General features: G+C 31.5%; 2 protein-coding genes across 3 annotated transcripts; both read left to right on the top strand.

The window, feature by feature from the left end:
* The first annotated feature begins 3,460 nt into the window (after window positions 1-3,460).
* On the top strand, window positions 3,461-9,742 carry LOC137806130 (RNA demethylase ALKBH10B). Of its 2 annotated transcripts, none has more exons than XM_068606093.1 (8): window positions 3,461-4,497; window positions 4,676-4,798; window positions 5,012-5,109; window positions 5,247-5,364; window positions 7,049-7,171; window positions 7,412-7,524; window positions 7,626-7,780; window positions 8,800-9,742. In XM_068606093.1, exons 1-8 carry the CDS (start codon window positions 3,846-3,848, stop codon window positions 9,491-9,493), a joined length of 2,076 nt encoding a protein of 691 aa, XP_068462194.1. In that variant the 5' UTR covers window positions 3,461-3,845; the 3' UTR covers window positions 9,494-9,742. The 2 variants fall into 2 exon arrangements, 1 of the variants encoding a protein (XP_068462194.1); XR_016519455.1 differs by having other exon boundaries at window positions 3,504-4,497; window positions 7,607-7,780.
* Window positions 9,743-11,760: 2,018 nt separating this feature from the next.
* On the top strand, window positions 11,761-15,404 carry LOC137806131 (anthranilate synthase beta subunit 1, chloroplastic). Its single transcript, XM_068606094.2, has 8 exons — window positions 11,761-11,931; window positions 12,013-12,173; window positions 13,369-13,439; window positions 13,576-13,613; window positions 13,746-13,856; window positions 14,090-14,189; window positions 14,325-14,457; window positions 15,116-15,404. The coding sequence occupies exons 1-8, from the start codon at window positions 11,814-11,816 to the stop codon at window positions 15,215-15,217; spliced, it is 834 nt and encodes a 277-aa protein (XP_068462195.1). The 5' UTR covers window positions 11,761-11,813; the 3' UTR covers window positions 15,218-15,404.
* The last annotated feature ends 115 nt before the right edge of the window (window positions 15,405-15,519 follow it).

Raw genomic sequence — 15,519 nt, forward strand, 5'->3', positions numbered from 1 at the left:
ACTAGTTTGGATTACACTATTCTATTACAAATAAATCATATATTTAATAGTATTAATAAATGGTTAAATATCTCATAATCGATGTGGTGAAAAACAGTTCTCAAAAAGTCAACCAAAAAAATTGCACTAATTAAATATATAAAATTTTATTTTAATAGTAAGATTAATCAAATGACTAATTCTAATTTAGATCTATAATCAATTGTCTCTTATAATTCTATAAATAGACACTCTAACCAAGATAAATGTACGCATTGAATAGTATTTATTACATTCACTCACCTCATATCAAGTTGTATCAAAAACCTTTGGTACAAAATATGTATATTTTTTCATGTAAAGTATTTTTTCCCGATAAATATTTACGGTTTTTTTAAAAAATCGTTTCAAATACTTGTAATTTCTTTTTGTATATTTATTAACCAACTTCATAAAATCAGTTTATAAGGTAAGATTTACACTATTTATATACTCAATGACTCTAATTTTGATACCATCTCGAGAACTAAACTAGAAGTTTGATTCAACATTATAAAACTTATAAAGTGAAGTTTGTACTTACTTATATATATTATGAAATGTCTATATCTAACCGAAGTGATTTTCAACTTATTGATTGAGAAAATTTTGTTTGAGATTTCCCTCACTTATTTTGTTAATGTGAGGATTGAGTAGAATGGAGTAAGTGTGAAGGTGAGTGAGGAATGAGGATTATGGTTAATATTTTGTTCTCATTTGCAAATATTCTCCTATCACTTTTTTCCTTTTCATTCTCTTATGCTTTTTCGCTTTTTTTGCTTTCAAAATTCACTTATGTTTTTACTTTTTCTTTTTTTTTCTTTTATATTATATTTTTAGGTTACAATGGGGTTGAGCCCAAATTTTTTATTTTTTGTTATATATATATATATATATAATAAAAACGAAAAAATAAAACCTAAAGTATATTTAACATTTGAAATATTTAGTCAAAAAGAAAATCCCTTTTTATATTTTTATATTTTTTAGAAATAGTTTTTAAAATTGATATTTTTAATTTTTCTTTCCTTTCTTTTAATTGTTTTAGTTATAATTTTTCCATGTATTTTTATTTTATATTATTATTATTTTAAAAAAGTTATTTATTAATTTATTAGTTTTAATTATCCAAACGAAAGGTTTTTGACACATAAGGTTGGTACCTTTACTTCTTTAGTTTCTTGGAAACGAGTGAAATTGGTGTTTCTATTTTTAATTAGCTTTTACAACGATAATACGAAAATAACAAATTTTCATATTAAGTAACACTTTTTGTTTTGTTTTTTACTTTTTTTATTATGTTTTTTTAATATTTTTTAGTTGCAAATAATAAAAGTTACTTAATGAATAATTAATGTAAAATATTTAAGAATAAAAATAAACTTGTGTTAAAAGTGTGTTAGGGTTGAATCATCGATCATGGATTAAATTGACAATTTTAATCTCGAGTCACTTAGATAACATATTTACCTATTAAGTATAGTAAAGATACTTTCAATACTTATTTAGATGAATGAAACACACTTTTAAAAGATGACATTTATATATATACAAGAATCAAAAAGCCATTGTGATAAGCCAGAGTAGTATAACTTTTGTTTTAGTTGCAATATATCTAATATTTCTTAGATAAAATTGTTTAACTAGATGATATGAATGAAGCGTTCATCAATACGAGTGAGTTGAATCACGCGAAAGTTCAAGTTGTTTTTCCAAATCGAAACATAAAATAAATTGAGTTAAAGTATTAGAGAATAAAATCTATAATATTTTAAAAACAAAATTGGAAGCAAATCTTTTTTAAAAGTAACGAAAAAACAAATTTACTATTTTACTAGAAATAAAACCTGAGAATTTTGGAATGCTAAAAACTAAGAAATTGTGGACAATATAGAACCGAAATATTATTTTGAGATCATTGGTGCAAAAAAACCTATAAAAGATGTAAGTTTCAAGGAGAAGTCATCAATGTTTTACAACAGAATGTGTTAAAAAAACAAAGTATAATGATTTTCTTAGTTTTCTTCTTTGTAATTCTTTGGTTTTGTCTTCGTAGGAAATGTTAAACTCTTATTTGTTAATTGTATTGTGTTTTTACAATGAATATTGAGATTTCTATTCAATCAAGTTTTATTTTAAAATTCTATGTACGAGTTTGTGTTAAATGACTTATACTGGTTTGTGTTAAATTACCTGATATTTTTGAATTATGATTTTTGTTAAGAAATTATTTATGAACACTTGCTGAGAATAATTCTCTTTTTTAACTGGACTTCTTAGTTAGTTTGCTTAATTCTAATCAATATCTTGTTTGCTTAATTTAAAAAGTAGAAGATAAACATCTCACGAGTAGATGCTCGAAGACGAGTGAGATACTTAATACATTAGTACATGTTTGTTAATTTGATTAAGTTCAATGTCAAAGTTGAAAGAGTTAAAATCTTAAGATAATCAATAAAAAATTCACTAGTATTAGAGGACCTATTTTCTTCATTATTTTTACACGTCTATTTTAATTTTCTACATAATCTAAACCTCCATTTTATCTTTGTTGTTTTTTTAACTTGTATTACTAGTAAATAAGTCTTGAACACTAGTCCATTGAATTTATTATTGGATCCATTCAGAGACAAATTTGAATCATATGATCTTATATATATACTATCATCTCTTTGGCGTTAGATGGTTTAATACTACATTAAATGATCTCCACTAAAATCACTTTAGATTAAATGTTAAAAGACAATGATCAATAACTTTGCATACAAATTACACTTAATTTAATGCACGAGATCTCATTAGAATTCTACGGTTGAACATGCTTAGGCGAAAATAGTATTAGAATAAGTGACCTTCTGAATTTTCGTGTTGCACATTTTTTAACAAAAGAAAAAAAATGACACTTAATTTAAATATATTATTTTGATGCTAAAATTATTGATAAATATCTATTATATATTATGTATATTTTAATTTTAACTATAGAATGACACTTATTGTCTCATACAAACATCTATACTCACATTAGATACACTCATTTTATATATTAATACATTAATTCTATATTATATTCCTACTTTTATCTCACTTACAATAAATAAATAAAAAAGTCAACTCAAAATTCAAATTTACACTAAAGAATTTGAGTATAATTTGTTCTTATAATATTTGCATGCCAATACAGATCCCAATGATATCCAATTTTTGTGTGTGTATTTGAACAAGTCAAACTAAGAGAAAACAAACTTCATTTCAGTGATTTCTATACTTAAAAAAAAAAAGTCTCCTAATTTTTAATGGTAATTATAGCTCATACAAAATAAATGTACAAAACAAGTATCTTCCTAAAAAAATTAAATCAACATCTCAATAAACTAATAATTAAAAAAAGAAGAAATTAGGCACATTGCATTTAATTTAATTTAAACAGTGGATGCGTGGTGAATAAGCCATGAAATTTCATAATCTTTTCCTATAACATTGGCACATATAACCTTAACCAAGCCCTAGATCTTCATTCTTCAAGAACACCAACCTTCTTCTTTCTTTTCAACTCAAGAACATTACATCACACACACTTCTTTCTCAGATCTCCCTCACACGCTTCCTCTATCAAAAACACCCCACAATTCTTCCTCTGTAAGTCTTCTTCCTCAACATATTCCACCTTTCACCCTCAAAACCCCACATTTTTGCATCCCATTTTGTGGGATCCACCAGAATTGCACTGGATTTGAGACCCCGCTAAAAAAAATCACATTTTTTTTCCACTGGGTATGCTTTGTATGCGACTGTAGTGTGTAGTGCATTGTGGGCATCGAGTTCTCATGGCAATGCCATCGGGAAACGGGGGCATGCCGGAAAAACTGCAGTTTCCGGTCGGCGGTGGTGCTGCCAGTGGCGGTGGTGAGATCCAGTATCGCCACCAGCAGTGGTTTGTGGATGAGAGGGATGGTTTTATCGGTTGGCTCCGCAGCGAATTCGCCGCTGCGAATGCCATCATAGACTCCTTGTGCCAACATTTGCGTGTTGTTGGTGAGCCTGGGGTGTATGATATGGTTGTTGGTGCAATTCAGCAGAGGAGGTGTAATTGGACTCAGGTGCTACTTATGCAGCAGTACTTTTCTGTGTCTGAGGTTGTATATGCTCTGCAGCAGGTAGCCTGGAGGAGGCAGCAGAGGTTTGTGGATCCGGCAAAGGCTGGTTCCAAGGAGTTTAGGAAGTTCGGTTCAGGGTTTAGGCAAGGACAGCACAGGAATGAGGCTTCCAAGGAAGGCTATAATAATTCTAGGAATGAGGCTGCCAAGGAAGGTTATAATTCTAAAGTAGAGTCTTTTGGTCGCGAGATGAATGCTGTGGTTGTTACTGGAGGTGTGGAAAAAGGGACTCGTGTGATTGATAAAAATGGTGAACTTAACTCTGGTGGCAAGGTTGGGACCATGGATAACAATAGTATCGCATCTCCTGAGGAGAGTAAAGGTAAATAACGGGGCCTTTTGGAATATGTATGTATGGTTATATATATATATATATATATTGTGTGTGTGTGTGTGTATATATATAGTATATATGTTTGTGTGTGTGTATATATCTATGTATGTCTGGATGTATGTATCATGGTTTCAGATATGGTCTCATATTTTGGTTTCTTGGGTAGATACTATTACAAACGATCAACTTGATGGCATTTTGAATGGCTCTGGGAATTTTCAAGGATCTCTGTCTAGCTCAGAATGTGAAGCTGTGGGAGAAAATGAAGAATGCACATCAAATTCTAAAGGTTTTTGTTACTGCTGACTGTGATTAAATCTAGAGGACACAGGACTATGTTTGTTTAATGCATTAGTTTTTTTTATATAAGTAAATAATGCTCAGATTGTGTCCTTCCCTTACTTGCAGTCACACACATAGAGTCACATTCCATTATAGGATCAGCATATAGACTTAATTCGCCTTTCACATTGATTTGATTATTGCGATTCATGTGTTCCAGGGAATGATTCACATTCTGTGCAAAATCAACATCAGAGTCAGAATGCTTCTACCATTGGAAAAACTTTTATTGGCAACGAGATGTTTGAGGGGAAGATGGTATGGTCCTTTTAATGTTAATTTGCTTTTGTTTATTTCTTGTTATTTCTTTTCTTCATGTCTAATACCTCATAATTTTTCTTCCATTCCTTCTTTTAACAGTCTATCTGTAAAGTGCACCTGTTTTTATATGTTAGGTGAATGTGGTTGATGGACTGAAGTTATATGAAGATTTAATTGATAGTGCTGAAGTTTCAAAACTTGTTTCATTAGTCAATGATATGAGAGTTGCTGGAAAAAGAGGACAATTTCAAGGTAAATGTACTGTGTGTCTCATGCTAGCATGCTGGGAAGATCTGTCACTGCTTTTTTTAAACTTTCTTTGATTGATATGCAATACTCAGTGACTTTGACCATATTCTGAAAGTTGGTGGTTTCGGTGAGAAATGACAATATACTGGTACATACTTTTCTGTCTTCCATTCTAGTAGTTAAATAGTTGTCAACAAAGAATTATTTGGAATTACCATGATGCTAACTAACAATTGTAAAGTGGTAGAAAATGGCCTTTGCTTAAACTGAGTCAAATACTTGTTGTAATATGCATTTTCAGACCCTTGTGCTTGTTGCGAACACACACACACACACATATATATATTTCCATTTTTATAAAATTTATCATAAAAAAACATCAACACCTTCAGAATCCAAGGTGTGATAGACAATACTTTCTTGAGTGAAGCTGATGATGCTATCCTTTTTATATTGGTTAAAAGAAATCTTCATCAACAGAGATGAGGTATGTGAAACATAAGAATAACATTGTTACCAATGCAAATAAATAATAGGAGGATAAAATATTTAAAGAAAATAATATCAGCCTAAAAAAGTTATTAATGAAGCTGTATATTTTCTTCTATATTTGAACTTGGAGAAGATGCATAATTGAGGGAGATCTCTTACCAAAATTCTGGTAATGTGTCGTGTATAATTCTATCTTGTTTTGTGTATACACTTATCCTGGCAACATTTTTATTGTTGCAATCTTGGCTCCTTACCATTCAGAATTCACTCCATAAAACATTGGAGGTCTTTTAGCTGTGTGGTTAAATTTCCCTTTAGCTTTAGTTGCGCTTCGTTTTCTTTACCACAAATTATATTCCAAAGCAGTCCTTCATCCATTCACCTTGCACGATTCCTATGGCCTAGATCTCCCTCTTTTTCCATGTCATTTTGTATGATGACCTGAGATACTTAAAACCGAGTGACTTGTGTATGGTATGATATGACCTTGGTGTGCTGTGCTAAAGTTGTATGAAAGTCTTACTTGGCCCCTCTTTGTGTTCTCACACCTGAGCATTCTATCAAAAACCACTTATCCTCTTAAAATTCTGTCTTTCAAGCAACTTTAAAGTTTGCATGAGCAAAGAAACATTTAATATGGTCTAATGTGATTTAATTTTCTCAACCTCTTTAACCTAGTATTTTCAAAGCAGGAAACTTCGGGTCCATGAATTGTCTTGTATGCTGAAAATTACAATTGTGATTATATTTTGACAATTGCCATTTGTATTTGTGTGTAATGCAAATTATATTTCTTATAAATGAGTAGGTTTCCACTTTCCATTTATGGAATGTTATTTGGTACTGAATTTACTAAAGAATGAGAGAAGAGGTCATTCATTTTATCTATAGGATGTAAAGAAAGGATGCTGCTTTGGGTGCATTCGTTACTATTGTACAAACCCCAGAATTTTCCCCTATATTAAGGAAATCCCTTTTAACATTCAATGAAGGCTGAGTCTCTCTGTTGTAAATCCATTTTTCTAAACTTGTCTTTTAGTTAGTACTCACTCAGAAGTATTGTATTTTTCAATTTTTTGGGACTTGGTTTCCAAAGATCTACCATATCATTATATATATATATATATTTTGCATTACAAGTGCTTCTCTAATGCAAATAACTTTCTTTTAATTCCTGCTAATTGCTAAAAAACAGGAAGTCAGACATTTGTGGTATCGAAAAGGCCCATAAAAGGACGGGGAAGGGAAATGATTCAGTTAGGTGTTCCCATTGCTGATGCACCACCAGATGTGGACAATGTAACAGGACTCTCCAAAGGCATGTCATCTCATCCAAATTTATTTTATACAGATCATTAGTATAGTTCGTATTTTTTTCTGTTTGCATCCATGTTATTTGTCTTTCACTACACTCTTGTAGTACAAGTAACAACTGATGAAGTTCCACCATGTTACTCAGTTACTAGGCCAAGTTACTGCAATCCTGCCCATCGATTTGTGTGCATTTCTTTCTAGAGTAGTGATTGCGGTTGCCTAACACACCATTTGAATATGACAGATAAGAAAGTAGAATCTATACCTTCTTTGTTCGAAGATATTATTGAGCGCTTGGCTGCCTCACAAGTGATGACTGTGAAGCCTGATGCTTGCATTGTGGATTTCTTTAATGAGGTTGCTTCTTCTTCCTTTGATGGGTTGGGGGGAGGGCAAGGAATTTAATTTATATTGGTGTAATATTTTTTTACATAACTAGGTATTGCAATCATCTGTAGGGTGATCATTCACAGCCTAATAGTTGTCCACCTTGGTTTGGAAGGCCTGTTTATATGCTCTTCCTAACTGAATGTGACATTACTTTTGGGAGAACAATCGTCTCAGACCATCCTGGGGATTACAGGGGTGCAGTCAAGCTTTCTCTTGTACCTGGGTAATATTTGTTAACCTTATCTATTTTTTATGCAAGTGCTTCTGATATTTTTGTGCATAGGATCATATTGGCATTATAGAAGCCAATTAAATTGTGATAATTCAATACAGAACTGTCTATACTCGACAATTTATTTGTATTACAAGTTATGGTTAACTTAGATCTAGTTGAGTCCATAGTAGGTATTAGATTCTAAATTCACTCGAAAACAAATCCTTCATTCATTGGCTTCATTTTCACTTAGATCTTTAATTTTTTTAATATGATACGTTAATAATATATTAGTATTGATGTTAAAGTTTGTAGTTGATAAATATATCTCTTGATGTTGAGTTAATCCATGAATTAAATGTTTGTTTCCAATCCAAATAAAGTCATGTGCATCAACAATTTAGTTTCTCTGATACACTGTTAAGATACGTTTTCGGTGGATTTGTATTTCTTTTTCAAAGATGAAATCTGTTTCTTATTATATTATTGTGATTGTAGTTTGACTCTGGTTATAGAAAGCATTTTTTCTGCCATGAGATATATGCCTGACAATATTTGCCATTGCAGTGTTACTATTCTTAACAGCCTTCTTGTTTTTTGAATAAGGCTTTTGTTGAACTTGAAAGTTTCTTTGCTTTTAGATTTGCTGATGGTTATTGAGGTTCATACCCTCATAAGCAGATCATGCTGCATAGTGTTGCTTGTTATGCCCTTTAATCTCATTCTATACTGAATACCTGAGAAGATACGTATTGTGTCATGTGGTAACCAGTGTCAGATACGTATCTATGACAGATACTTTTCAATTGCATTCTTTTAAGTAGTTTTTAAACTTTTATACCAATACTGATTATAATGCAACAATTGTTAAATAATTTTTTGCATTTATTATGTCTGAAAAGATTTCTGCTCATTTTTTATTCATGAATTCCCTTGTTTATACACTATTATAGTCTTTCATGTCCTGTGATTCTTAAATTTGTTGCGATCTTTCTCCTGATATGATCTATTTACTCTGACAACTGTAGGTCCCTTCTGGTGATGCAAGGGAAATCAACTGATTTAGCTAAACATGCACTTCCTTCTATTCACAAACAACGGATACTTGTGACCTTCACAAAGTCCCAACCAAAAACTTCTCTGCCAAATGATTCTCAACGACTTAGTCCGGCGGTGACATCTCATTGGGCACCGCCGCAGGGCCGAACTCCCAATCACATGCGCCATCAGTTAGGCCCAAAGCATTATCCGACCATTCCAGCTACCGGTGTACTGCCGGCTCCATCCATTCGAGCCCCTCCAAACGGTATGCAGACATTGTTTGTGCCTACACCGGTTGCACCTCCCATTTCATTTGCTTCACCTGTGCCAATCCCACTCGGTTCAACCGGATGGGCCTCGGCTCCTCAGAGGCATCCGCCTCCACGAATGCCTGTTCCCGGCACGGGAGTCTTCCTCCCTCCACCCGGCTCAGGTACCACTTCTTCACAACACTTGCCAGGTGTTGTATCTGAAGTGAACCTGAGCGGGGAAACTACTTCGACGGGAAAGGAAAGTTTGAAATCTAACCATAACACCATAAATTCTTCACCAAAAGGTAAAGTGGATGGAAATGTGGTAGGGAGGCAAGAGTGCAATGGAAATGCAGATAGAAGTGAGGGTGAAGAAGATGTTGTAGGGAAAGAAGATGAAAGCAATGACACAACTGATGCAAACCTTTGAGAAGGAAAGGTTATGAAAGGAAAAGGGTAAGCTACGAACATAACAAGGAGTATGAAGCAAATGTAAAGACCGGCAACATTCAACACGACACACGATAGAATACTGCAAAAGGGAGAACATGGGAAGGAGGCAGAACTTTTTGGTTCACTTCTTAATCCTTTGTTTGCTCCATTCCTTTTTGGTTGTTTTACTATATTAACTTTTACAGAGAGGGAAACCCATTCTTAATTCAGATTTTGATTTTTCCTAGCTTTGAATTATTTCATACATTTTTGCCGTTGATTATTGTTTGTGGTGATGTTTTCTTCTACTATTTTCTTAAGCTATTAGTTTGATGCATGCATGGTGACATAAAAGCCTAGGACACTTGAAATATAGTAGGAAAAATAAAAGCCGAGGACACTATCAAGAAGCTTAGAGAAAACACTAATAAACTCTCTCATACTTCATGGAAAATACCTTCACAAGTAGCAAAATTAGGATACTCCTAGTAGTCCCATAAGTGTTAATTTTAACCCAGCTTAGTGAAAGAAATTCCCATCTAATAAGAAGACGAAAAATTTTACCATCTCGAGATAAAATATTTTTTTCTTAACAAAAATATTGAATTTTAGTTTTATTGATAGAAAATAATGATCTCATTGAAAAATCACATGGTAGATACACTTATCAATAGAAAATAACTATCTTTTGAAAATTCTTCATTGTACTACTATGTTCATGTTTATAGCCTTATTTATACTAGTATTTATTATGTAATTTTATATTAAAGAATTTCATGTCTATGGCAATCAATATATTTTAAAGTAAAAATAATTATTTGTTTCTTTTTAAAACAATTTAAAACATGTATTAATTAAAGCATATTAATTTCTTTTAAATAAGATTTAAAATATTCTTTAATAAGTTTCTTTTCGTCATTTGAAAAGGATTCATTCACATAACGTAAATTCCTTAAATAATAAAATTACATCAGACATATTTAATTTGTCTTAATGAAAAAATTATAATTTTAGGTTTATTTATAGAAAATAGCAATCTCATTGAAAAAAAATTCTATATTGCATGGTAATTATTTTAGCCTTTGTGAAAGTGAATATTGTGAAGCTTACGGTTACTTTTCACTAAAAAAATTATTAAATAATAACTAAATTTAAAAATAAAAGTTAATTAGTCATTATATTTATTAAATTAAATACTATTTTAAAGACTACAAATTATTGATATTTAAATTAATTTTTATTATTAATAAAAATTTAGAAAGTAGTTTCTAAATTAGTTACAAGTTTTAACTACTAATATTTTAGATTTTAAATTAATCTTAAAGACTAACTTATAATATAAAATAATTATTAATTTATGATTAGATACTAATTTATAAAATTTTATTAATAACAAAAATTACTGTAAATATTAATAATTTTTTTAATTTATAAAATAATATCTAATTTAGTCAATATAATTACCGATTATTTGATCTTTAAAATTAGTTTCTTATTTAATGATTATTTTAATTTTAAAATTAATTTTTATTTAATGATTTATGTGGTTAAATATTAAATTTTCTTTCTTTGAAAAATGACATGGTTAATTTTTTAAAAAATTTAAAATTGTACCATGTTATAAGTATACGTGGAAATGTTCTCTTACCATATTATTAGTTTTTATTAGTCAATTTTTTTTTATATAAATAGGTTTTTTTATTAGTTTTTTAATTATTTCTGCTTCTTATAAATCCATTTCATTTAGTACTTAGAGTTTAATTTTAATATTTAACTATATATATTCTCACATATTCGACTCCAAGAAGAAAAACATCTAAGAAAAAGTCAATCCCTTAAATACATAAAATACTGTGAAATATTATTTTTTTACAGATTAAATAAAAACGACAGTGTAATAAAACCATATTAAATGTATATTTTAATTAAAAAATACTAGTAATAAATTTAGTAACATCATATTCAAAATATATCAAGTAAACAATAATTTAATAAATGTTGGTTAAATTTTAAATTCCAATCTACAATATGTAATAAAGAAAGTGAACATGACATAACTAACCTTTTTGAAAATCTCGTACAGTTAGGTTCCACCCATTTAATCTGGAGACAAGATCCAATGGTTAAGATTGAATCTTCTCTTCTTTTAAAACTCAAAAAGAAATCAAAGGGCTGAGATTGATTCTTTTAGATTTTCTTCTTGCTCTCACCGCAGAGAATCCCTCACCCGTTAAAGGTGGTTGTTGTGCTACATAAACTGAATTATTAACAATTTGTTTGTGTTTGTGTTTGTGTTTGAGAAGAAAAATTTCTTGAATATGGCTGCAACATTCTTCTCTCAACTGTCGCTTCTTCAATCCAACAACCTTTCTCCTTGTTGTCTTTCTCCTCGCATCCCTCAATCTCTCGCCAGCCGTGTCAGAACCTCCTCCCTCGGTGAGTGACCCAACACCATTTATCTTTGCAGATTTTGTTGATGAGTGTGTTCTGATGCGAAATTTTGGTTTTTGATGGCAGGGGTGGTTTCTGTGAGAAAAAGGGTAAGTGGGGTGGTGCCGAATGCTGCTCTGAATGCCTTGGAAACCAATTCGGATTTCCCCATTTCAGCTAAGAAGTCCATCAACCACCCCATTGTTGTTATTGATAACTATGACAGCTTTACCTATAATCTTTGCCAGGTTGGTTCTTTGGCACTTTTTTGTCATTCTTTCTTAATGGTGATTGTGTGGTTCTTTGGTTTAGTCTGTAATCTTTGCAAGGTTCTTTCTTTGTGTGATGAAATTTGAGGAATTGTGGAGGAGCTGAATCCGTTCTTGATCTTTTGTTGGATTCCTTCTTGATGCTGATTATGCGGTGAATTTATCTATAATCTTTGCGAGTTTCATTCTTTGTCGTTTGTGTCATTTGTTGATTGGTTTTCAAGATTGTTTCCTTTTTATTCTTTTAGTGCTTGATAACTACAATGTACTTTACTCACTGTATTAGGTTGAGAAAAGGTAGTGGTATTGTTTGTATTTGATTGATAATCCCTTCCTTTTTGTGAGTGCTGAAATTCCTGATAGGTAATGAATTTGAAGAAATGTAGAAGATCTAAATCCATTCTTAATTATTAATGTGATTCTTACCGGTGTTGGTTTGTTCTCAAGATTGATTTTTTTTTAATGTCTGATGATTAGCATCATGTACTTTTCTCACTATGTTACTCTGAGAAGGGGTGTTGATTGTATTTTTTCTGCTACTTTCTTTGCTTGTGTTCATTTGTGTAATTTCTTCAAGATGTTGGTTCGTACTCAAGATTCTTGGTTGTATATGTATGTTTAGGAGTTTGATAAATTTGCATTATTGTAGAAGACCTAAATCTGTTTAGTAGAAGTCCTGGGAGTCATTTTAAATGATTCAAATTTGTGAAACTTGTTGTGATGAAAGCAGTGATTTAAATTTTTGGCATGATTTGTGAAATAAGCAGCAAGCAGAGTTTTTCTAATTTCAAGCACTTTTGTGTTTGTCATCTGAAAAGGTTACATGATGTTTTTTGCTTGAGTTTTGGACCTCCTGCAATGATGGTGTATATATTTAAGAGGGATTTCCATAACAAGTTAGTTTATTTCATAAAATACGGAAATCTGGAAAATGAATCAAGTCATTCATTCCCAAAACTATTGGGAATGGATCTGAAACTTCCTCATCCTCGCCCCTTCTTTTCTGCAAACTTGATGAAATTTTTTCAAATGAGCAATAACAAGTCTGACATTTTACCCTCCTTGTTTTTGAGAAATATGCAATTAAGAACATATATGTGTAGAATCTGTTGTTGTACATGTGCATCTGTTTTACAAAGTGGCTATTCTAACATTGTATCATTTACATTTGAAGTATATGGGAGAGTTAGGATTTCACTTTGAGGTCTACCGCAATGATGAACTGACAGTGGAAGAGTTGAAAGGGTAAAATTATTTTTGCTGCGTGTGTCCTTAACAGTTTCTTATTGATGAAGCAGTTTGTGGGATAATGCATGCTCTTTGCCTAATCCTGAGGTAAAAGACTAACTATGCATATTTTTGTCTTTTGCATTTTGCATAGGAAAAATCCTAGAGGAGTGCTGATATCACCTGGGCCAGGTAAGGCTTGGATTCTTTAGATATTTTTTTTTTAATTTCTTAATTAAATATGCTTATGATCAATGTTTCATAACAGAAGCAACAACCAATAATAGAATAAACACAATCACTTACAATGTTCCATCCTTACAGGGGAACCTCAAGATTCTGGCATATCTTTGCAAACAGTTTTGGAACTTGGACCAACTGTACCATTGTTTGGTGTGTGCATGGGTTTGCAGTGCATTGGTGAGGCTTATGGAGGTGAGTTTGAGTAGTGGATGCCTTTAAATCCCTTTATTCACATACACATTAGGTGTATAAAAATGAGTATAAAATTCTCTTGTTATGTTTGTATGTGATTCATTGTTAACCTGACTTTCATTTTTAATGGCATTTAGATCTTTACCACATAATCTCCCTTTCTCAACTTCATTTATTCCTTTTGGCTGGGTCACTACAATAAGATCAAAACTTTCTCATGTTATCATCTGCAGGAAAGATTGTTCGTTCTCCTTATGGTGTCATGCATGGAAAAAGTTCCTTGGTTTATTATGATGAGCAAGGAGAAGATGGAGTACTTGCTGGACTGTCAAAGTAAGGTTTCTGCTTTCAATTTATTTATTCTATCTATATACTATTGGTGATCATCAGCAGCAGCATTCTCTTTGCTTTCAAGTTTCAACAGGGCTCTGACATAATTTTACTCCATTTAATTTGTATCATTTTCAGTCCTTTCTTGGCTGGTAGATATCACAGCCTTGTGATTGAGAAAGAGAGTTTTCCTGATGAACTTGAGGCAACAGCCTGGACAGAAGATGGTCTTATAATGGCTGCTCGCCATAAGAAATATAAGCATCTACAGGTAAAATCTTAATCTTCCTTCAGAACTTGTCTTATTTAGCATTGAATAAATGTTTTATCAATGTAAAGTGACTTGGTCTAAATGATTAAGTGTTCCAATAATACATGAAGGGAACATAAAAGGAGTATCCGGATATGAAGAATAACTAAACTGGGAGTACTGAAACTTGATGACTAATTTATGGGGTTGAAGTATTCATCTGTAACTGTTAATTCCTGGTCTTCATTTAGGAGAAGATAAATTCACAACATGATATATTTCTAATGCAATCTAGGAAGAAATCTATATTCTTTCCAAAAATAAAGAAATGTAGTGTAATCAGGTTCATTCTTGATATGGAGTTTAGTTAACATCATCCATGTGTTTGGCATGTATTTTATTACTTTTTTTCGTGTTATTATGAAGTAAATCAATGTAAATGTGTCAGTTTTCTCTTACAAATCCAGAAATTTAGAAATGTGAGAGTGCATAAACCATGAATTGATGAGTTCTCTTATAAATAAGCAAAATATATTATTCCCATTCTTATCACTTCTGTTACATGTCCTTCTATTTTCATGTTTTATCACATGCCTTATTCATATTCCTATTATATTTGAACTTGCATAATGCCTCCCTTCTCTTCACATATTGAAATTTAACTTTTGTGAAACTACAGGGAGTTCAGTTTCATCCGGAGAGCATCATAACTCCAGAAGGGAAGAAAATTGTCCAAAATTTTGTCAAGCTTATTGAGAAAATGGAGGCTGGTGGTTCTTGAAACAATATTTGATCTGTGCATAGAAGTTAAAATGTGGCTTTGAAGTTCTGCCGCAAATAAATAAAGATAAAGATTATTAGTTAAAATCTTTATCAGTCACAGTTTAGAATGTGATAGTAAGTAAATTTTGGTAAGGTAGAACCTTGACCTCATTGATTCATATAAAAGTTTGATTTTTACTTTCTCATATAAAGTTGTAAACTGCATGCTTCACCAGAGAAAAGGTTCCACCTAACCTTACCTGAAATAGAGAGGTTTGCATCTCCACTGGATATGAAAGCTAGAAAGGTATATGCTAGTAA

Source organism: Phaseolus vulgaris, chromosome 3, assembly GCF_051622355.1.
Source record: "Phaseolus vulgaris cultivar YP4 chromosome 3, ASM5162235v1, whole genome shotgun sequence".
NCBI classification, from domain to species: domain Eukaryota; kingdom Viridiplantae; phylum Streptophyta; class Magnoliopsida; order Fabales; family Fabaceae; genus Phaseolus; species Phaseolus vulgaris.

What these genes read in the sequence shown, in the direction of transcription:
- LOC137806130 (XM_068606093.1), top strand. Translation starts at nt 3,846, where the DNA reads ATGGCAATGCCATCGGGAAACGGGGGCATGCCGGAAAAACTGCAGTTT. An exon ending in AAAAAGAGGACAATTTCAAG is followed by an intron (nt 5,365 to 7,048) that starts GTAAATGTACTG and finishes GCTAAAAAACAG; the next exon opens with GAAGTCAGACATTTGTGGTA. An exon ending in TGTAACAGGACTCTCCAAAG is followed by an intron (nt 7,172 to 7,411) that starts GCATGTCATCTC and finishes TGAATATGACAG; the next exon opens with ATAAGAAAGTAGAATCTATA.
- LOC137806131 (XM_068606094.2), top strand. Translation starts at nt 11,814, where the DNA reads ATGGCTGCAACATTCTTCTCTCAACTGTCGCTTCTTCAATCCAACAAC. An exon ending in TTACCTATAATCTTTGCCAG is followed by an intron (nt 12,174 to 13,368) that starts GTTGGTTCTTTG and finishes TTACATTTGAAG; the next exon opens with TATATGGGAGAGTTAGGATT. An exon ending in CATTGGTGAGGCTTATGGAG is followed by an intron (nt 13,857 to 14,089) that starts GTGAGTTTGAGT and finishes TATCATCTGCAG; the next exon opens with GAAAGATTGTTCGTTCTCCT.